Source organism: Ascidia mentula, chromosome 2, assembly GCF_947561715.1.
Source record: "Ascidia mentula chromosome 2, kaAscMent1.1, whole genome shotgun sequence".
Lineage (NCBI taxonomy): Eukaryota > Metazoa > Chordata > Ascidiacea > Phlebobranchia > Ascidiidae > Ascidia > Ascidia mentula.
Genome location: NC_138567.1, coordinates 11,517,468 through 11,540,497, shown reverse-complemented (window position 1 = coordinate 11,540,497; position 23,030 = coordinate 11,517,468). Strand labels below are relative to the sequence as shown.

Genomic DNA, 23,030 nt, shown 5'->3' with positions numbered 1-23,030 from the left:
GTAGAATCTGAGATGCAAATAGAGATTGTCACAAAAACAAATATATTAAAGATACATCAAGAAAAAAAAATTTTTCCCCCCCACCCCCATAAAAAGAGGAAAATTTAAACCACCTCCAAAAACTTACTTGTATTTTCGAAGTACTTTGTGGAATTCACTATTGCTCTTTGGAAGCTTTTTTCCATTGCATAAACCAAATATTTCCAAGCTGTTCATCGATTCCATTTGCTTGGCGAAAGCCATTCTTTCCCGAGCACCTTTTGTAAAATCACAGTCACTGACGACGATTACTGCTGTATTTTTCTTTTCCTGTTTTATCAAACGAGAAGGGTATAAACTTTATAGCCATGGGTTAAGTTTATGGCATGGTCAGTTAGACGAATTCACCTCGCGCAAAAGGGAAAATGCCGTTTCGAATTCCTCGTCTTTAAACCCTGGAGCAACGGTTTTGTGAAAGACTTCGTCACCTCTGATTATTAAAAACAAATGGGCATTAAAATGATTGACTATAATCTTATGACTATTAAACGGCCTGGGAAATCAAAGCTGCCAGTTGTACATTGCAGTACCCGTGCGTGATTAAATTGCGTAAAAAAACTAAAAAACATTTGTTTCAGCCAGATAGTGAACCATTGCGCTCAAAGATTATTTGCTCGAAATCGTGAGTGCACAAATTTTATTGCAAGATTACCTTCCCATCCGACGGAGCAGCCAGTCACGAGCCGTGTGTGGTATAAGGGTAGCAAGTACGTCAGAATCACTTTTGTAATGCATCGTCCAGTTAAAGTAACCGTTAAATTCCGTCAGAGATTTGTGGTAACAGTTGCGCACGGTCCAAGGATTCTCCTCACACCACCATACGTACACCTTCCTATCTCTGCATGATAAAATCGTGTGGTTCTGTCATAAATGACCCATTTTGCCTACATGTATGTTGATCATACCTGGAGTGTGTAGCAGGGTCTGGCAATGACGCGGTGTCGGTTGCTTTCATAAAGAATACAACGGCATCGCTCTGATTGTGCAAACTCCTATCTTTGGTGATTACACACCCACCTCCGCATATGGCTGTTTCCGGCAACGTCCATTTGATTTCAGCGTAAGGTGGAACCCATAAGAGTATAACGGGTTTGGGATGTGGAGCTGTAAACAAACAGTTGCAATGCACTGATCAAACTGTCACGGAAATAAAGTATTACAGGTCAGTCCTTCTTTGTGGTCGAAGAAAACGATATTGTTTAAGCATAAGTGGTTACACGATAGCATATTGCCAAGTAAACAAATTAGCAGTAGTGTCATTCTGCCCTCGCATGCGATGGAGATATCCTATATTAATTTGCTTGTGGCATGGCATTTTATTCGCTTGATCACAGTATGCCCATTTTACCTTTTAAGTTCCCGTAGCTAAGTCGGTAGAGCAGTTGCCTGTGTGCCCATTACTGTGATTTACACCTAACCCGGAGCATGATATTTCATATACAAGTTGTCATTAATCATTAAGCTTTACAGGCTCTGTAGCCCAAGCATTTTGGCCTTGCTGGATCAGGTATTTTTTCCTGACAAATGTGAGGGAGATCTGAAAAACAAGCTCCCGGTGAGGTTCGAACTCATGAGACCATGGGCTTACCAGGCCCAACGCTCTACCAACTGAGCTACAGGAGTGACTTCACAGCGTATATTGTGTCCGAAAGTACACTGGTGCGCATCACTTTGACAGGCAACCTTAAAATATACGCTCAGTGACTTCACAGCGTATATTGTGTCCGAAAGTACACTGGTGCGCATCACTTTGACAGGCAACCTTAAAATATACGATCTATGCCATGATAATTAAATAACGCAGCAATGTTTCATGCAACCGAATGATTGGCAGGGTCGCCCATACTACGCAGGTCCTTGCTTGGCACGGACAAAAAAGTGGCTGATCCAGCTTGGCTGCAATGCCTGGGCTAAGAAGCCTGTGTAAACACAATGATGCGCAGTGAAGCGATCCGGCCAATCAAGCGATTTTGCTGTTCTGTCTGATGAAGGTTAAGATCACTACGTTATGTGAATGTTGCGCCGGACAAGTTAACAGTGTACCTTGACCACAATATACCCCGTGACCACAATACTTTTGTTGATATTGCAGCTGAGGTCATCAAGTATGGACTTTAAAAGTGTGTGGGATGCTTACTTGCCTTATAAAATTATACATTAGCGCGTAATAAGAAGCCTATCGTGGTTTTCTAAATGAGCCATCATCAGCATGCCCATCTATGACAATAGCATATATCCAGATGGTAATTTACGGAGTTTCAGTAACCTGCTTGGTAGGTGCCAAACTAGTGTCATTTACTATGGGCGGATGCTGCCTTGCCTGACATAAGTGTACATGCTTCTTGGTCTATATACTGAAAGGGTGAACAATTAATTTTACAGAATACTTATTTTCAAACCTTGGCGTTCAATTGGTTGCGGTGCGATTGTTTTGGCTGTCCCTGTGTCCAAAGCAGAATCTGTAATTTAAAGACAAAAATGTACATTTTTTGTGACCCTACTTTAATCAAAACATGCGATCAGTCGATTTTTTTTTAAATGGAACTGTACAGTCGATTCAAACAATAAATTAGCAACAGTGATGTTCTTAGCTCAAACATAAAAACACACACAGTTAGTCTACCTTTCAAATGGTGCAATTTGGCTGTTTTTTGAAAAATATATCCAAGAAAGAAAACGGTTGCTAAATAAAGTGTGATTAAGACTAAGTGCAATGGTCTCCTCATCACTAATTCAAACGATTTTTCTTCAAATAAAAGTAAAAGCTTTACAGACTTGCTTTTTAACTCCACAAGAATCTAGCCCTCGGTTGGGCGTTGTCTTTTTCTCTCTGTGACGGCAAGTTACTGTTTTTTGTTGTGTTTTCTTAAACTATACAAACGAAATCGATTTTTTCTGAGTACAAATCTGCTGACGTGAATTAAAGGCTTGTTGTTTCACAATACAGGCTGGAAAGCTTTACATTGACTTGCTTCCTGAAGTTCAACGTACTCAACAAAACGTCTTATTTTACGTTCCACAAGGCTGGCGAATTGAACTACGCCCCTAGTGGCGCTGTGTCATAAGACAGCATGTTGTGTCACCGGGACTTTCTCGACAGTTTTAATGTTGGGTTCGCGGTGATGCAATTCCTTCAAAATCTTCCGGCAAATCAACTGCGATCCTTCATTTCCTGGATGCAACCTACCTTTCTTTTAGAGCAGGGGTTCTTAACCTGGGGTCCATGGACCCCCAAGGGGTCCGAGAAGACGCATTGAGGGGTCTATAGAACGAAATACAATTATTCCGAAAATCCACGTATTTTCCTCTGTCCATAAGGTTTCGCTGTCCACGAATTTTAATTTTTCGACATTTGCAATGTGTTTCTTGCAAAGGGGTCCATAGCTTTTCAAATAATGTTTTAGGGGTTCGTGATCAAAAAAAGGTTAAGAAAGACTGCTTTAGTGGGAATGAACAGCTACGATTGTTTGCTGAATTTACGGATTCCAAACAAAATTAAACAGATCGTTTTTTTATTTTAATCCTCTAGTTTGTTGTCAATTATGGGCACCACAAATCTTCCTTTCAGTCTTTAATGTTAATCACGGATCTAAGTAGGCTATACCCGCTTTTGTAAGGTTTTTGCCTACTGTATTGCAGCAGACTAACTCTTAACCATGCTTCGATGGCGCTAACGCGTGAGTCTCAATAATTGTTGATCTATTGACCTATCCCACCGTCCGAATCCAAGACCAGAGTTAGAACGATGATTCCGAATAGAGTAGAATCGAGCCCAATGCAAAGAGCCCAATTAAAAGGCGCACATTAGAGACTTTACAATTGACTTTTTGTGATAGGCAGTCTGATTAGGCCTAATATCTTGCAGTTCCTGCATGGTCACGAGCTCAAGCAATAGTTTTTAGCAAACAAGCAAATCAGTCTGTGGTTGTAAAAACTAGATTACCTCGAAAACTAGATTTAACTGCCATAAGTATGGTCTTGTAACATACGTCACAGAAACCAGCACTTGTATTACGCAATGTTTCATGTTGTAAATAACTCTAAGGGTCTCAGAGATATTTAACAGTGTCTCGATGGCCTGAGCGCGAATTGAGTCTCTTCGATTGTTAAACCTGCTTCTGCCCCGTTCTATAAAGCACCCAGAACCAAGATCTCTTCCCGAATAATTGTATTCATTTCTGTTATCTTCTTCATTACGACGGTACATTACAACTTTCAATACAACGTTGTTAGGATGCCAGCAAATAGAATGGCAGCAAAATAGAATGAATCTACCGGTCTAAACTGGGCTCTTTAACGCTCTCCATTATGAGAGCTGATTGGTCAATAATGTCACGTGATATCATGAGGCGCTTGCAGTAATATATTGCAGGAACATAAAATACAGTACACATCAAGATTATCTGTGGGAGCGGATATAGATGATTCACGCGTGCTGTACTAGCAGTCGCTTGTTCACACATTCTGTTGCACACTAGCTGGTGGAGTTGATCCTCTTTGTATTATTTTACTCGAGAACATTCGATGAATTTATCATATGGGCCGCAGTATGGGATTGTGCAAGCGCTGGCCTCTGTGACGTATGTTACACACGCAAAACATTACGCAATACAAACACTGGTTTCTGTGACGTATGTTACAATGTGCAGCATTGCACAAGTATTGAATAATTCATTTCTTTTGCAGCATTGCACAAGCATTTGCAAGCCTGTTAGCAGATGCATTGAATATGTCGCAACTTCCGACGAATGTTTTCGAGTAATTCGATTCATTCAACATCCTGTTTACCACATAAAATGTTCTCCTATGATTATGTCACACCACACCTATGTTCTTGTATTATATTACCTCAAGCGGTTCATGGTATCACGTGACTTTATTGACCAATCAGCTATCAGTATGGAGAGCTTTAAAAGCCCTGTGTGTATACCTGTAAATTCAGTCTAGTCGATTCGATTCGATTCGATTCTACCGTAAAGCTGTTACATTGCTATTATTACTGAGACTCTACAAGCTATTCGCTGGCTTGGTATTTATTCCCACAGCCTGATAATAAACTGTTTATTCGGATTCAACGGTTTGCTGGTGAGGTAGGTAAAACCTTACAGTAAAGAGGTTCACAACAAGTTCGTGCCTGTTACGACTGGGTTGTAATCAAGCCCAACATTTTAGACTGGATGTAGGCCAGAAAGTGAACTTCTGGAGAGTTGAACACAGACACATTCGGAGCGTTTAAAGCTCAATAAGTTTCCCGCTAACCGAATTCTTACATTGCATTCGAGACCACAATTCCATGTTTCAAATGATCTAGGCTACCGTATACGTGGTTTACCAAATACCCACGCGAAACGTAGTCTGACGAAAAAACTATGCGTCTTAGATTGACACCGACCACCGTATCGATAAGAATGTGCAGCAGTGATTTAACAAAAAAAAACATATATTTTAACAAAACGCTCGGTCGTGAAAAATTAGCACATAATAAAAATATATCAATGATACCAAAGCACTTCCGCATGTGTTCAGTAATTTTGCCCATACCATTCATAATTCTTGTTTCCCGTAGTTTGGTCGTATGACCCGAGTGATCAATGCCTTTGATTTAATTTCGTCCATCTGAGTTTGTGTAAACAGTGCATCCTTTTGTACTTTTTTCGCTGTGTAATTTTTTTTTCCAGCCTCCAGCCTGTGTTTGTTTCATTTTCTGAATAAGCCTTGTCGTTCGTATACAGGAAACTTCAGAAAAATAAAAAATTTAAAAGTTGTATATTTGTTGTTTTTTCACCGTAGGAAAGAACAGTTTAGTAATTCATCATGTGACTTGCCTATCAAAAACCAATTTCAGTAGACTATACGTGTTATATCGCATTAAATAAACACAGAATCTAAGCTAATACAGTAGTGATAACAATGTGTTATTTTGCAAACAACATTACATGTAGGCTCAAAAATTTAAATAATTACGAATGTAACAGAAAGACATATTTTGCAATCAGGGCAAAGAATTTGCCTTAACTCCAGCCGCAGCCTCAGTAAACGCGAAATACATATAAAGTTTGATTAGTTGCCAGGGCACATCCGACATCGTGTTTACACACACACGAATAAATGTCCATATTTTGACTGAGAACTTGTCGATAAATGTCTTTTCTTTTGCTGTAAAGGTCGTGACACATTTAACTCCAGCGTGCTATACTATGCTGTCAGTAGACGTGGTCTCAATTATACGTGGTTTACAATAAACCTTTTGAAAGTGTTAGTTACAAACAAAGTTCATTATATATGTAACATAAATGTCCATGATAAGGAAAACTAAGTTACTCAAACTTATTTACTTTGTAGTTGGAAATTTGAGGTAGCACGAAATGAACGAAGCATTGATTGCACCATCGAAAGAAACCAGTAATGTACAAATTCATTCCTACAAAATACGATGGGTCATCCTGGTGCAGTATGCCCTCTTCAGTGCAATGATAGGAGTTGTTGCCACCAGTTTCGGGCCAATTAACGACATTCTTGTGCGTTACTTTCACGCAGGCGCCTGGACAATTGACGTCCTCACCACAGGCAAATATTTGGAAGACATAGTTTTACTTGTTCCTACATCGGTTTTAGCTCATCGTCTCCGGTACAGAAACACGTGGATATTCCAACAAGGACTTTATGTCATCGGTCTTTGTTTTACCGTGGCTGGGTTGAATTTCGTTCAGGGTTACGCAGCAGTTTTATGCGGACAGTTGGCTATCGGCGCTGCTGCCATGATCGCTCCTCCACTAGTTATAAAAACTGCAGCCGTTTGGTTCCCAGACGACGAAGTTTCGCTGGTAGTAGCTTTGCTTTCAGTGGCCAAGTTAGCTGGAAAGGCAATGGGTGTTCTTGCTACTCCGCTTTTGGTGCACATCGAGCTCAGTGCCCGCAAAGTCCAACAGAACTTGTCAATTTACTTTGGCGCCATCATGGGGCTATTAGTAGTGAATCTTATCAGCGTTGTGGCCTGTTTAAAAGATGCCCCACCTTTGCCTCCAAGCCACGCTCAAAACAACGTCCATAACTTCACGTCCAGCAGCGAAAACGAAACAGTAAAAGAAGCCTCAATACGTTTCTTAAAACTCTTCTGGAAACTGTTTGTCGATCGCGAGTTCCTAATTGTAACAGCTGCTAAAGTTTGTGTCGCCAGTTCGTTAGTATACGATCTAGCTCTACTGTCGTCCGTGTTGCTACTTGGTTTCCCGCGAGCCGAAAACACGGATAATACAGCTGGGATTGTCCTGATGGCATCGTATGTAGCGTGTACCGCGGGCGGATTTGCAGTAGGATTCATCATGAAAAAGTTTGGGCGATACAAGATTATTTGCGTTCTTAGCTCTCTTCTATGTTGCCTCTGTCGCATTTCAATGATAGTTGGTTTGGGGTTAAATGTAATCCTTGCTACTGAAGTGGGGTTGATAACACAGGGCTTTTTTGCAGGCGTTGCTGCGCCTGCTTTCTATGAGTTAATCCGTGAGATAACTTATCCAAAACCGGGACTCCAAGTCATGTTATTGGTTGTGGCCATGGAAGGCGTATTTAAATTCGCTCATACTTCCGTTGGGAGGGTTTTGCTACAACGAACCGCCGTTTCTGTATCAGTTGCCTATCCTTTTGCGTTACATCGGTCCAAGCGCTCGACTTATAACATGAAAACCGGTATAGGTTCGATTATCGATGCGACAGAAAAGTAAAATATTGTTGTTGTTGTGTTGAAGAAAACATTTATCTATTTTCGTAACTAGTATGGAAACGTTATTTTTTCAATTGGCCCTATTGAACATTATAGCATTTTCTATAACCAGCCGTGTACTGACCGCCATTTTTATAGCTACGTACTGTTGTTTACCCCATAATCCATTGGCGTTTTCGATCATTGGTTTATTATCTTCGTCGTTTTTAAACATGCACACATATTCCTATTTGAATGGGCATGGCTGTTTTTTGTTTTTATTTACATTTTGACGCTAAATAAAACATGCAAGTGGGTATTTGAAGTCACAATTGTTAAAACACTTTTTCAAAAGTTTTATGTCTCCATCATACGTTAACATGAAGTTTAGAATTAAATTATGTCTGATTGGAAAATTATAATGGAAAACGTGAATTCATCAGAAAACCAAGACTTTGAATGTACGTGTAGGATTATATATCAGATAAAATAATTCCAAAAGCCGTAACTGTTGGTTGATTTAAGTACGTAGTTTTTGGATGGACCAATGATGATTTTAACCAACGTAAAACAATCCCTGCAAACTTATGTTTTGCGGCCATGGAATAAAGAAAAGTTAAATTCATGGGAACAATACGTGCATTGTCAATTAAATACACGTGCGAAATAGTTGCGGAAAAGACAGTTAAAAAAGCATTTTATAACTTAATTAATCTCAACGGTCAATGTCTATACAGCAATAAATGTATCCACTTGTGCTATCTTTTTACTTCGTGCGTAATACTCCTAAAGCGGTACCAAACCTGACCTGCGTAAAACGAACGGGGTCTTCCGACAACGTTTTTTTTTTGTTTCAATTGTCACCCTATTGAAATCCGTTTATCCGTTGCATAGAACATCATGGAAGAGCTCGTTGCAAGACTGCCCAAAACTAAAAGAAAGGTTGGCTATGACAGCGGGTATATACTACTTAGACCCGTGATTAATATTAAAGACTGAAAGGAAGATTTGTGGTGCCGACTGACAACAAAATGGAGAGTTAAAATGAAAAAACGATCTGTTTAATCTTGTTTGGAATCCGTAAATTCAGCAAACAATCGTAGCTGTTCATTCCCACCAAAGCATGTGAGTTGATGGGATAAGATGAGAAAGCAAGGCAAACTGGCCAAAGGGACATATTGCATAATGTATACATTTCAGTTCATGTAAAACTTGCCGGAGGTGCCCAGGGCAGGTCTTGGCACAATTATCCGATTATTTTAAAACATAATTTCAAGTAGCTTTCGGTTGTTTTTAATAAATTAAACCTTTCGGTACTGTTATATTCTACCGGTCATCCATTATTTTCACATAAGCGTCATCTGGTTTTGTTTCAAAATTGCGATGAGATGAATCAAGTTATATACTGCTCTTTTACCTGTATTTTCCGCAACTATTTTGCACGTTAACAACAAGCAGGTTCCCATGAAAACAGCGGTTTAAAGTATATAGCTTCCTTTTAACAAAATCTCCAAGGTCTTACTCGTGTATTACCGAAAGGTCGGCTAACATTAGCATGCGATAAGTCAATGTCATATTTTTTGCAATAAACCAAAGCTTACTGTTGGCCGAAAAACATAAGTTTGCAGGGATTGTTTTACGTTGGTTAAAATCATCATTGGCTCATCTTACCGTTTTTGGAACAATTGTATCTGATATATAACCCTACACATATAAATTCACGTTTTCAACAATAATTTTCTAATCAGACATAATTTAATTCTAAACATGCTGTTAATGTATGATGGAGACATAATGCTTTTGAAAAAGTGTTTCAACAATTGTGACTTCAAATACCCACTTGCATGTTTTACCTTTTCTGTCGCACCGGCATTCGAATCTATTCAGGTTTTCCTTGGCATGAATCCAGACAGGTCTTCTAGAGCAGTGCTTCCTAACTTTTTTAGTTCGCGACCCACTTTTAATGCAAGTTTTATTGTGCGACCCACAATGAGATAGAGCATAAATGTTACGTAATGATAATGCAATAATTTCATGATCTATTAGAAAACTGTAACATTTGGAAATGCTTCGCGACCCACCAATGGGTTGTGACCCACTGGCTGGGAAGCACTGTTCTAGATGGTATGGTTCGAGCGCTTTGACCGATGTAACGCAAAACAACAACAAAATTTCGCATGAACAAGAACAGTTGGCAACATGATCGCACGCTCATGCGCTTCAAGAAACGGTAACAGAAATGCAGCAACGGCGAGCATTCAGCAGTACACCAAAACATGTGTTGAGATAAAAAATTCCTGTGAACGTGCAACGGAAACTATTGTTCTCCTTCGCTCTCCGACAAAAGACGCTGTCGTTCTCCTTCTTCGTGACCCGATCGGCGCAAAACAACAGGCTGGCAAACTAGTAGAACTGTCGTTATTACTACGAAAAATAAAGGATAGGCAACTGATACAGAAACGGTGGTCCGTTGTAGCAAAACCCTCCCAACGGAAGTATGAGCGAATTCAAATACGCCCTCCATGGCCATAACCAATAACATGACTTGGAGTTCCGGTTTTGGATAAGTTATCTCACGGATTAACTCATAGAAAGCAGGCTGAGCAACGCCTGCAAAAAAGCCCTGTGTTATCAACCCCACTTTAGTAGCAAGGATTACATTTAACCTCAAACCAACTATCATTGAAATGCGACAGAGGCAACATGGAAGACAGCTAAGCACGCAAATAATCTTGTATCGCCCCAACTTTTTCATGATGAATCCTACTGCAAAAGTTAGGCAACACTAACTCTAGCAGCTGTTACAATTAGGAACTCACGATCGAAAATCAGTTTCCAGAGGAGTTTTGAGAAACGTATTGAGGCTTCTTTTACTGTTTCATTTTCGCTGCTGGACGTGAAGTTATGGACGTTGTTTTAAGTGTGGCTTGAAGGCAAAGGCGGGGATCTTTAAACAGGCCACAACGCTGATAAGATTCACTACTAATGGCCCCATGAAGGCGCCAAAGTAAATTGCGGGCACTGAGCTCGATGTGCACCAAAAGCGGAGTAGCAAGAACACCAATTTCCTTTCCAGCTGACTTGGCCACTGAAAGCAAAGCTACTACCAGGGAAACCTCAAGGAGCGATCATGGCAGCAGCGCCAATAGCCAACTGTCCGCATAAAACTGTTAAACTGTAACCCTGAACAAAATTGAACCCACAGCCACGGTAAGAAAAAGACCGGTGACATAAAGTCCTTGCTGGAATATCCACGTGTTTCTGCACCTGAGACGATGAGCTAAAACCGATGTAGGAACAAGTAAAACTATGTCTTCCAAATATTTGCCTGTTGTGAGGACGTCAATTGTCCAGGCGCCTGCGTGGAAGTAACGCACAAGAACGTCAATAATTGACCCCAAACTGGTGGCAACAACTCCTGTCATACCACTGAAGAGGGCATACTGCACCAGGATGACCCATCGCATTTCGTAGGAATGAATTTGTACATGTTCCTTACTGCTTCCTCTCGATGTTGTTATCAATTCTTCGTCCATTTCATGCCACCCCTTAGACAGGTTCGGAAATTTTTATGTGTTCGTCCAGAACTCGCACACCGGAACGCCAAACGCAAAGATGCATGGCGTCGTCAAGCTTTCCGGCAGGAACTCTCACAGTTTTCTAGCATTCTGCTGGACAAGACATTTTTTTTCTCACTTCGTTACAAAACGCTCTCAAATTCCTTTGTTGAGAGACATGGCGTTTCATCCTACTGTAACGCTCGCACAGTATTTGTAATTAGTTCGCTACAACTTAGTCACGTGTTCAATTCTATTTTAATAAGTATGATGAAGTCTGATTGAAATTTTTTTTTTGAAGAAAAGGTTTAATATTTGTTGTTTCGACACGGGACATTTTGGTAATTCATATGGCCGGATGTTAAATAATTTTTTATGATGATTTTAACTCCATTTTTAATGCGCGCGTACAACTTTACAGCATTACACGTTTATTGTCTATTTTATACGGTTGAATTTTTAAGTGTTAAATTAAGGTTGGTGGCTTTTTATTTTTGCGTCTGAAGGTCACTTTCGGGCATAAATCCAGTCTAAAATGTTGGCCTTGATTACAACCCAGTCGCAACGGTCACGAACTTTTGCTGTGAACCTCTTTAGACCAGACTGCACATGGCAGTTAAATCTAGTTTTCGGGCAATCTGCATTTTTACAACTACTGACCGATTTGCTTGCAAAAAAAACAATTGCTTGAGCTTGATATTAATCCAGTGCTTCCCAACCACTGGGTTGGGAAGCTATTTCAAGAGGGTCGCGAAGCATTTCTAAATGTTACAGTTTTCTAATAGATCACGTTTGGTCATATCTCATTGTGGGTCACACAAAAAAACTTGCATTAAGAGTGGGTCGCAAACTGAAAAAGGTTGGGAAACACTGTATTAATCAGTCTGTCTATCACAAAAAGTTAATTGTAAACTCTGTAATTGAAACAGCATGAAGTTCAGTTAAAATAATACATGGCAATGGTACTATAGTAAACACAACTTGGGGGTAGAATACCACTGTCCCAAGAACTATTTGTGCAAAATGGGAAGTCGGATAGGTTTGGTGCAATATGGGCATTCACCAAAAAGTACATTAAAACTTTGCTTAGTTCCTGGAATACTTTGTATCCATTCAAGCAGACATTGGTGATGAAATGCTTGACCACATCTTCTGTCATTGCATATCTAAATATTTCAGTAAGTTCAGTTTTTTTATCTAAAATATCAGGATTTGCCATATCAGTCTAATAAATAGACTCTATTTGGAGCCAGCAATAATGGTAAGTTTGGTTTGCCAGAAAAGTAAACAAAATTTCATAAACTTGTGAAAGGCGGTCACCAAATACAGCATCAAAACAGCATTGATAAAATTACTTGGTCAGGAATATCAGTTTCAAGTCTGTAAGCATAGCAGATTCCACACTGCAATGAAACATTTTGGGATCCATCATGTGGTTTTTGGGGAAAGTCAATTTCTAGTAAGTCCTTAAAATTCTAAAAATATAAATACAGTTTGATGTATGTGCAAAAAAGGAATAATAATTGAGAGCTGCAGACATGGTGTACACGCACTGTTTCGCCCTTTAAGGTGTAGTGTAATAGCTAGCACAGTGCCACTGTCAACAGCTGCACTGAAGAGACCTTACAGGTCGAAACAGTGTGTGTACACCTGTCTGCAGCTCTCAATAAATACAGTTGTTACACAAAATAAAAAAAACAATTGAAAGTAATGGCTAACACCTAGAACGAACAACCTGGTAAACGGAAAGTGTCTCATTCCAGTCTTCAATTTTTTCATGAAACTTGTCTCTAAAAGGAGATACAGCCCAGTCTGCTCCTAAAAACTGGCATTCTGGCAAAACCTGTGGTTGGAATGGGTCTATCTTGATTTGCATAGAGCAACTTGTTCCTGAAAAAATGTATCTGGTTGTACGTAAAGATATACATATCAATATACCAGCCGCAAAAAAACTTGACAAATAAAATGAAGAAGTAAAAATGTCTTTCTTACAATTATCTACCCATGCCAACACAAAGAAAAGGAAAAAAGTACACAAAAACACTGCCTAAACAGTGTTTTCCAAACTATCCTAATTTTAGCATAACTATAAACACCGACCTAGTGCAATTCTAAAAGTTGTGGCAGCATTGTTAGGTGATTCTGGTTCAAGAATCCAAGTGTTGTACTGGAGTTCTTCAACATCTGCCCAAAACCTCTCATACTGTGCCAAATTTGTCTTGAACTGTCCATACAACGTAACTAAAGTGCTTCCTGATGCCCAAAGTGGTACAAAAGGAAATGGCAATGATGCAGAAACTTTTGGACTGGTTTTGGGGTAGTCAGTATCAAATGTTAGAGTCAAAAGATGGGTCCTTTCATTTGAGTCTATTACTTTTAATTGTGCCTCTGTAAAATCTTTGGAAATAGCATGCAGGTTTTTCCATCCCAATTCCTTACAATGAGAAAAAATTGAGATAATAAATTTTGGTCTTCATTATCAGCAAAATAAGTTACACAACATCAATTACACCTCAATGTGCTGGATTATTGCTTCGTAACAATGAGGTTTGGTTGAACTTTTCTCTCGGTATATGGAAGAATTTTGAGCAAGAGTTTGAAGTTCATTAACAAAGTCTTCTATTTGTTCACATTGTTGAAGCCTTAGCTCCAGAAGCTTTAAATGCTTTTTTAAAAGATTCCGTAGTCTCCAATCACAACTAAATCTGTACAAGTAATCTGTTTTTTTCCTCTAGTTGCAAGCAGACTAATTTGATATATATAATGCAATTTTTTTACCACTATCTTATAAGTTGTCACAGGCCTAAGTTATCTTACAAAAGATATGTACTTTTTTTCCAGACAACTTATCGCATGGGGTGTTTTATTGAAGTTTTACAACTAGCATACCTTGTACTTTCTAAAGTGTTTCCAGTTTTCTTTACGTGCAGTCGATAAGACTGTCCGCCTGCTTGAATAAACCCATCGAATTCCCGTCGGTTTTTCGTTATTGGTATTAAATTGTCCATGAAAAATCGCACTTTAATCCACGTGCAACCTCATAACAGGTAAAATGTTTTCCCGCGTTTTACCTATTTTCGCAGCTTGGCGCCTCACACACCCAATTATTATAATGTTAGCAGCAGGGCGTAATCATAATGCTTGGTTGATACTGTTATTGAGATTCAGGAGTCACAAAATATAAGTTATCTCCGCGGAAATATTTCAATTTAATCTAAATTTTGTTTGAAATTTCCGTCAACCAGAATACAATGGCTGTCACGGATATGTGGATTTTGGTCGAATACCGGAGTGCAATTATTCGGAATCGAATCTGAGCAACATTGTTTTTGCAACATCACTGCCGATTTGTCGTTTCCCAAGTCGTTATACACCGGTTTGTGGAAGCGGGTTTGTTTTGGCGACCTCGACTGAAAATCACAAGTTTACTGTCATGCCGGTCGGTTTGCATTTTTGCCAGACTTATTCAAGCACAATAAACTCGTTTATTCACAAAAGTGCACTCACTTGACACAATCGCAAAGCAAATTTATGGTACAAAGGAACAAAGAAAAACAACACTGCGCAATTTTGGGAGTGTGCGATGAACCCCCATATGTAAGTTAGAACATAACTAAAATAACGGTCTACGCACAAACGGATTTACCAGTTTCTATGTTAAATGACAGTGCTTTACATGATAAAACTTTATGGGAAAAATGTTGCGCGAGCAAACAGCGCAACAAAAATCCGGTCATGTGCCAATAACGCCAGAAACAATTATTTGTTGTGATTTGAATTGCTCGTCGCATTGACAGAAAAAGGCAGAACCAAGGCAATACAGGCGGCAGAAAACCGAAACGCATGTCGGTCCGATTTGTTTAGTTGCCTGAAGTCACGTGACGGACGGACCAAAAATCGTTACAATCGATTGATGTATCTTTTAGGTGTATGGCAAATGTGTTGGGTGATTAAAAGGGCCGAACTGATCAGTAATGGAAGTGGCATTTCCATGAAAACGCGTAGACATGATACGGACAATGTTCCCCACCCTTTTCTTTGTAAACAAACCGCGCCCGGTTAATTTTCAAACGTATCAAGATCGCCAAGCAAAGTAGGGCCAAGGGGACTTCAGCCTCCACGCGTTGCCGTTGCATTGCACAAAACTAGATACGGACACACAATACACACTAGAAGGCACGGAAGGGCGAGATAGGTAGCGCCCACGGCAAACGTAACACCGCCGCGAATCGACAGCCATTCGCATTGAAGAACTCTGCGCAAACCCAACGTTCCATTATCCACCTCATGGCAAGCGGAGCATTACGCATTGCGGGACTTTCCCGAGAGTGAGACATATATTACAGGCGGATAGTCGTCGTATGCAGAGGGAAGACATAGTGGCGCGAACTCGTTTATCTGTTTACCATGTCAAGTGATCTGGGACGTTACGGTTTATGTTTAACCAATGTGTCTACAAATTTAGGAGGAAGTTCATTTGATCAAATTTTGTGCAGACACTGTGTTGTAAAGGCTGCCATGAAAATATGCTTAAATGTGACGCACAAAAATAAGTTCCAGCAGAAAACAATATAAAATTTGTAAATTTGGAATCAAACAAGAAACAAATAAGATTGAAGTTAAACTTTGTTTTGTTGACAGCATGCCACTTGATCACAGTATTTATAACATCCTGTTTATTGACAACAGATTTACATAACAACCCCCAAATAAACCTAGTTGTTAGTATTGGTCAACTTGGAACACCAGATAATTTAAATGCAAAGGTAAAATCGGTAATGCAATATCGTTTTTTTAAAGTTTGATGTTATAAGTATATCAGTATCCTTTACAATACATGAGCATTGTTTTCAAAGCGCAACTTCAAAAATGACCCCGTTCAACTGTCTGTAACATCTCGAAAAAGACAAGAAGTTGATGAGAAATTGCATTGCGCATTCCATGCTGTCATCCAGTTGTCAAGAACTATTTCAGTTTCTCGGCTGTTGGAGACACTGCACGATTCTGAAAAAGAAAACCATGTTAGTTTGGATGCATTGGTTGGCATACCACTGCACATTTATTGGTAAGATACATCCAACGATGCAAACATTACTTTGGATCCTTTTACAAAATGGCAAAACTCTGCTTTTTGAGATAATAGTCAAAAGCACAGATCTGCCAGCATACAATTGCCAACTGATTTATGTTTTTGTTGACTCGACAGTGTTTTATAAACTGGGTAAATATTTCCTCAACCATTGTGAAACAATTTTTTCCAGGTGTGAACACAAAAGGCAGGTTGAATAAAAATATTACCACATTCAAATTATACTTAATTTATAGCAGTTGCACAGCCTAAATCAATTAGGAGCTACAGAACCCGAATTAGGCCTTTGTCTATCCTATGTGTTTGTCAACCTTTGTGTCCACATGCTATAAACCACTAAAGCAACAGAAGTGTGTGCTGGTTTAAGTAGGTCAACTATCAGTTGCACTCTAGATCCAGGCACCTACACTAAAATGGTTGAAAGCTGCTCATCAATAAATAATATCTTAATGAACATTTTTTGTGACAAATTGTGTAGTCCTTTTAACGGTATTTTGATTTCTATAAAATCACAGTACTTGAAACCTAGGATGATACACAAAAACAAAAGCTAAGGTTTTTAACAGTGAAGTAAATTGAGGTGATGCAATTTATGTCTAACCGTAGGCCTTTTCCAAAGCTGCAGATAACCGTCTTGGCAAGTGGTTATAATGCAATCTTCCATAAAGTTGATCCCAGTGATTCTACTTTGAGCAACTTTTTTGCAAACCAGTGGTTCAAGAAGAGTGGTTTCAACCAGTTTAGGGCACAGTGCTGTTCCAAGGATCTTTACAGGCTGTTAAATATTTTTATATTTGGTTTAGTTTACCAGATGGTGGAAGGTACCAACTGTTGGCATGATTGACAGGTGATGAGTCACTGCTGCCAGTTAGTACAACATACACCAAACAAACAATAATAAAGGTACATATTGAATTGAAATAGAAAAAATTACATATTACCCTCTACTAGACACACAACCAAAATGAAAAAACCTAAAATTCCAACATTTTTCTGGAGCAGTTCAAGAAATACAGAAAAATAGTTGTTTGTGTCCTGTTAAACTGACACATGCAGTGTTGTGATGGCATGGAATGGGCAACATGAATAATACTTTATGAGTATGCCATTGGTTGCATGTTATCATAAGACAGCGTGGTCCAACTGCAGGCCCGCCGGCCAATTTTGGCCCATGATTTAATTTTCAATGGCCTGCGAATTATAATCTGACTTGGAAAAACAACTTCGTACGACTATTTCGTATGGCCACAACCGAAATTATCGTGGACATATCCGCTTACGTTAAAGAAGCAGCTTCATCACAGATGTCACATTGAATGAAGATTATTTAGTATTATTGTACAAGCAACAAGTTTGTATCTAAATAAATTTCGTTTCAAAATTCCACATATACAAGTAAATAAGATTTCTCATGGTAGCACTGGCTCTGGTCCATGGGCTAAACTAACGGTTTGCTATAGCCCACGACCAAATTCAGTTGGTCCACACTGTCATATGATAGTGTGTTGCTTTATGACATGACCGTCATAATTTTGTTCTTTAATTAATATGTATTTTTCACGAGGACTATTGGGTTAAATATAATTTGCAAATGCAGGATAACAAGGTCATTCTACTCTAAAAGCACCATAATAATCAAAACAGTATATAAGTCAAAATATACCGTATTCAGATCAAGTTAACTATTCACACAACTACAAAAATTTTAATCTGTTTCGTACCTGAGGGGGTTGGTTCTTTTTGTTTAAAATACCGTACTTCATTCCAGCACCACCATTTTGACTTGAGGTGCTGCGAAAACTGAAATGTGGAAGACTTAAGTTTCGTTTGTGCTCCTTCCCTTCTTTGTTTTTGCGATCGTGAGAGCCGAGTGTTGCAAATTTGCTCACGACTCCATTTGACACACCTTTGGAGTTCTTCTTGTCTTTTTGTGAAGGAACAGTCGGATGACCTGTTGTTACCAAGAGTGAAGGGTCCAGTGTCGCACTGGTTGTATTGTTGTAGTAATGGTACTGTCCCGAACTGCCATTACTACTATAGTCAGAATAGGAAGACCCGTTAACAGGGACATCTGAGTTACTATCTGCACTGTTGGTGCTGTTATAGGCAGCAGAGCAGTCCACACCACTACTGGCACTGCCTCTCCGCTTTTGTGAGGATTGTGGTGCAGTGGGTCTCTTCATTTGCGAATTAAATAAAATGTTTTCGTCAATCTCCCACAAGCAAAAGTGCCCGTCCTGGCCGACTGACCCAAACCTGTAGCATGTTGGGGGTGAGCATGGATCAAGTCCTATGCTGAGTCTTGAAAACTTTGAAACATTACTGTAGGTCCTCAAGCGACGCATATTGCTATGAGGAACAAAGCCGGCTTCCCCGTTGCAGCGAGCTTTACCATCGTCCATAAAACTTGTCCTTTGGGCAAAATCGCCATGGTCCTTGTGTATGTTGCTTGCATGAGAAGCATTTTCAAGGTTTTCGCAGGAATTATTGTTGACACAATCTTGCCCAGACTTTAGGCCCAGGTTTTTAGGATACAGGTCAGCTACACTGGGCATACCATAAAATTTTTTCATGTCCGTATCACTTGGAATAAAACAACAAAATGGGTCAAACGCGACTTCACTGACCCACGAGCGATGTCCATGGCCCCGTGCGACAACACACTTCTCACAAAAGGACCATACTGTTACCAGGTCGTCTTCACCACCTGCCACAATGTATCTTCCGTCTGGGCTCCAGTCACATGACAGTAAGCCACCAAAATAACTTTTCATGCTACCGTGCATTTTGAAAGTGGAATGGTCGATGACGCGCAGATATCCATTCTGGGAATTTTAAGACGCAAGTTTAAACAAGTCATGATGAAACATGTCATGCAAGTCTTGTGACTAGATATGGATTCACAAAAGTTCATTTAAGTTTCAAAACTCTTTCAATTTTAGGAAATTTATTGGAGAAATAGTTACATACATAGTAGAACAAACTATTTTTTGTCTGTTTCTTTTACAGTAGAAACAACAACTTCAACTTTGTCATATAGTAGTTGCTCTGCTATGATTATCAAACAAAATTGGAACCATAAACAAAATTCAAACTGAATATATATTGTATCAAGTGTACCTGCATTGCAACAGCTACAAAGCGTCCGCAAGGTGAAAATTCAAACGTATGAACCCCGGACCCATCTGTAGCCATCACCCACTTAAACAGTGGATTTTTGGTGGTGGTGGCATTGCCATTACCATTCGAAGTACTTGTGGATGTGGCTTTTGTCTTCAGCGCATATATCTGGTATCCATCACCGGTCACGTGGGCCTAAAAAAATGCAGTGTTGAGACAAAACACTTTATACATGTAGCAGTATATCAATGATTAACGGCGAATTAAAATACTGCGGCAAATGACTGGGTTGAGTACACACCTGAAGCGAGCAATTGGTTGACAAGCAATACTTATGCTTTGCATGGCTGTTTGACCTTAATCTGTATTATCTTGTTGACTGAGACAAATCTGTGCTCGAATTGAGTTAATCTAGGTTACCAACCCCTACCTGTGTGTGGTACAAGGGCACTGCACTGGTACATGGCTGGGAGATGTCATATGTGTACATATGTCCACTTATGTGTGCTGACAACAAAATGTTTTCACTTTCAGGGTACCACTTTACACAGGACACCCTCGACTTTTCAACGGACCTCTGAAAACAGTAAAGTGGATAATGACAGAAAATCTATTTCATTTGTCCACAAACAAATTTTAGGCATAAAAATGCTTTAAAACTTTTTGTGTCATGAATTATGCAGTATGGTGTGGCAGTTCCAGAAAGTTGTGTAACATTAAGCATGAAATGCAGTTGTATTTAAAATAATGTATGACATAACTGGAAAATACTGAGTATAAATAAAAAATGACGTAGCAACTTGAACAAGGGCTTAAAAACCATCTAAGTATCCCTATCATTTTCAATGGCACTTTGCCATTATGCCACCTGTGTACAATACATGTTCAATGCACAGAAAGCAAGAACTTACATCTTCATTCATTATTTGTAGGCTTTGTTTTGTTTTGACGTCTATAATTTGAACTTGTCCCGCAGTAAAACCTACTGCAGCCTTTACAGTTTCACTTGAGGCAGAAAACTTGTTGATGTTGTGACAAGTGGGTTGCACTCCTTTGTATGTTCTTTTGTCAAGAAACTCCAAATGCTGGGTCGGCTGTTTTTTAAGAAAACTTCATTATAATTCAGTATTTCTACACGTCATAATACTATTTTTATGTAGGAAACGTACCTCATTTTAGAAAAAAAATCAAATGGCAATCAAACTCATATCGGCAATAATCTCATAGAAATCAGAAACAAAAACTAGGAATACAACTTACGGAGCAGTAAAACAATTCAGAATTTTAACAAAATTGTTGTGCTGATGCAAATATTGCAAAATTTATAGTTCAACAACTGTATTTTCTCAACCAATGAAAAAAAACACTTGTGCAGGCATAGACAAATGACCAAGGCCTTGATTTACTATTGAAATCTATTTGCCGTAACAGTAAAGATTCCAAAGAATTATTATAACCTGAACGAGGGACTTATATCCAAAGTAGAACAATTCACGTCCAACAGTGAAGCAAACTCGATCTGGATCTTCATCTCCATCATTGACTTTTGTGATAGAAGTTTTCACAGTGGTTGAGGTAGATGCAGGACCCTGGAAATACACAAACACTAATCATGAATATTATTTATATAATTAGCCTATGTGTATACAATTGAAAGGATTGCTATAACACTAAAACCAAATTGTATATCTCAGTTGGTTTATGAAATGATGTTTAACCTTATGCAATAATGGAACAGGCATAGCAACAAAACATAATTAACTGTATTGAACGTTAATAAATCATTGAAACCGGAAAGAAGGGGACACTTGATTTCGTTTTAAACCATTTGGTTTACAACTTCCTACTCATTTGTAACTCTCTCCATCACTGCTTAGTGCTTGGTGATATGTTACATTATTAAAAAGGCAACTAAGTTTTGCCAAAACTTTGTCATTGTTGGTTCTAGTTTTTCCAGAGACAATTTATTTTGGAGCTTGTCCAACAAATGTTTCACAACCAATAGGTTTAACCAACACTGCAAAACAAATCTGAAAGTTTTGAAAAAAATTTAGCATTTGAAGACAATGCAAGTGTCAAATAACAGTCAAAATAATTTTTAATACTTGTTTTGCAAAGCAGGTTTACATTTTTAAACCAAATTTATTATACATAGTGTATATCACCAGGTCAAGTAAATACGCCAATCTTGGCACTAATGTGTCAACAACTTTTTAAACAAATTTTATACTTTTGTGTTTGAAGATTTTTGGTTTCCCTACAAACTTGCTGCATGATTACCATTGTCAGATTGAATCAATTTTGATTATAGGCTATACACAACAGGCTTTACTCGCATAAAGTTTATGTCATGCTACAAAACTAGTAATGCATTATCATACACTATATATTTTGATAATAATGAGGAATGCAGCATAGGTTAGCCTATCTATTTAGCACATTGAAAGACAAGTTCTGTATGCTTAAATCATATGTAATTTTTATTGTGGGTTTTCTGAAACATATATTTTTTGCATTGTTTTTCTTCCAGATTCTGTTCAATGATGTTTTCTCTATGGTGGAAAGTTTTATGTGATGCGTTATGTTTAAGTTTAACTTACAGCTGGTTGTCTACGCACAAAACAATGGCTGTGAGGTATAGGTAAAATGTTTGGATAGTTTCCAGAATCAAACAGTTTCCTTTTGTTAGAGACAAATCAGACTGGAAAAAATGTCTTTGCGAAAATTTACCGATAATCCGCGCAATATTAATGACCTAGTGTATTAACATACGAAAAACGTTGCGATCATCCGCGCAATTAACGATCGCCGAAACGAAATCCTCCGCGCAAAAAACAAACTTTCCAATCTGGGAGACAAATACTGGTAAAAGGCATAGCCTATGTGGTTTACATAGCCTAAAAAAAGCTAGCCGGCAATACAGAATCATCCTTTGTTAGACACAAGATATGAGATTCGTAACTTCTTAAACAAAAATAATCATACCTGGTTTACATATGGCACTCGTTTTGGATAGAAGTATTCTGAAATCGGCATTTGCTTGTAGATTCCTTCTCTGATATTGAAGCGAACTTTCACATCATTGTCTTTTGCTGCAGCTTCCAGAGCCATTATACAGAAAATGTTGTAAACAACATACAGCGCACATTACTAACACATGCTAACTTGTGGAGTCAGTTGCGGTCCTTGTTCATTGAATTCAGACCTGGAAGAAATCAAGTAGGCCTATATCTTAACGTTAGTCGTTAGGTAACGTAAATGCGCAGAATCCTTTTAGTTGTCAAATCGCACACTTTGTACAACTTCTAAATCATTTTACACTCAAAATGCGCTGCAAAAAAAAAAACACAATTGTCACTTGACTGATCGTCACGCCAAGTTGTTTTTGCAACTTTCCAAAAAATGTTATATCGGATTCACGCAAACCAACTTCACATGCGAGCAAGCAAATGTTCTCGCAAATAATAGTGAAAAACATTTTGTTGTGTCGTCATATATCGTTTGGTAAATCCAAAAAAAGTATGCC

The 23,030-nt window shown here is 38.8% G+C and overlaps 4 protein-coding genes across 4 annotated transcripts in view; 2 read left to right on the top strand and 2 right to left on the bottom strand.

Annotated features, from left to right (window-relative positions):
* The window catches only part of LOC145890641 (neurexin-1-like), a 142,378-nt gene that overhangs the window by 74,097 nt on the left and 45,251 nt on the right, over positions 1-23,030 (top strand). The window lies entirely within an intron of this gene.
* Positions 6,405-11,022, top strand: LOC145890110 (choline/ethanolamine transporter FLVCR2-like). Its single transcript, XM_082981149.1, has 2 exons — positions 6,405-7,318; positions 10,944-11,022. The coding sequence occupies exons 1-2, from the start codon at positions 6,405-6,407 to the stop codon at positions 11,020-11,022; spliced, it is 993 nt and encodes a 330-aa protein (XP_082837275.1).
* LOC145889262 (E3 ubiquitin-protein ligase FANCL-like) lies at positions 12,206-14,351 on the bottom strand. The gene is made up of 6 exons (XM_082980183.1): positions 14,185-14,351; positions 13,808-14,000; positions 13,396-13,729; positions 13,031-13,185; positions 12,651-12,770; positions 12,206-12,461 (listed from the first exon to the last, which is right to left on the bottom strand). Exons 1-6 carry the CDS (start codon positions 14,301-14,303, stop codon positions 12,306-12,308), a joined length of 1,077 nt encoding a protein of 358 aa, XP_082836309.1. The 5' UTR covers positions 14,304-14,351; the 3' UTR covers positions 12,206-12,305.
* LOC145890535 (WD repeat-containing protein 20-like) lies at positions 14,758-22,844 on the bottom strand. The gene is made up of 8 exons (XM_082981642.1): positions 22,490-22,844; positions 20,962-21,093; positions 20,416-20,598; positions 19,935-20,081; positions 19,505-19,699; positions 18,106-19,209; positions 16,986-17,159; positions 14,758-16,299 (listed from the first exon to the last, which is right to left on the bottom strand). The coding sequence occupies exons 1-8, from the start codon at positions 22,613-22,615 to the stop codon at positions 16,261-16,263; spliced, it is 2,100 nt and encodes a 699-aa protein (XP_082837768.1). The 5' UTR covers positions 22,616-22,844; the 3' UTR covers positions 14,758-16,260.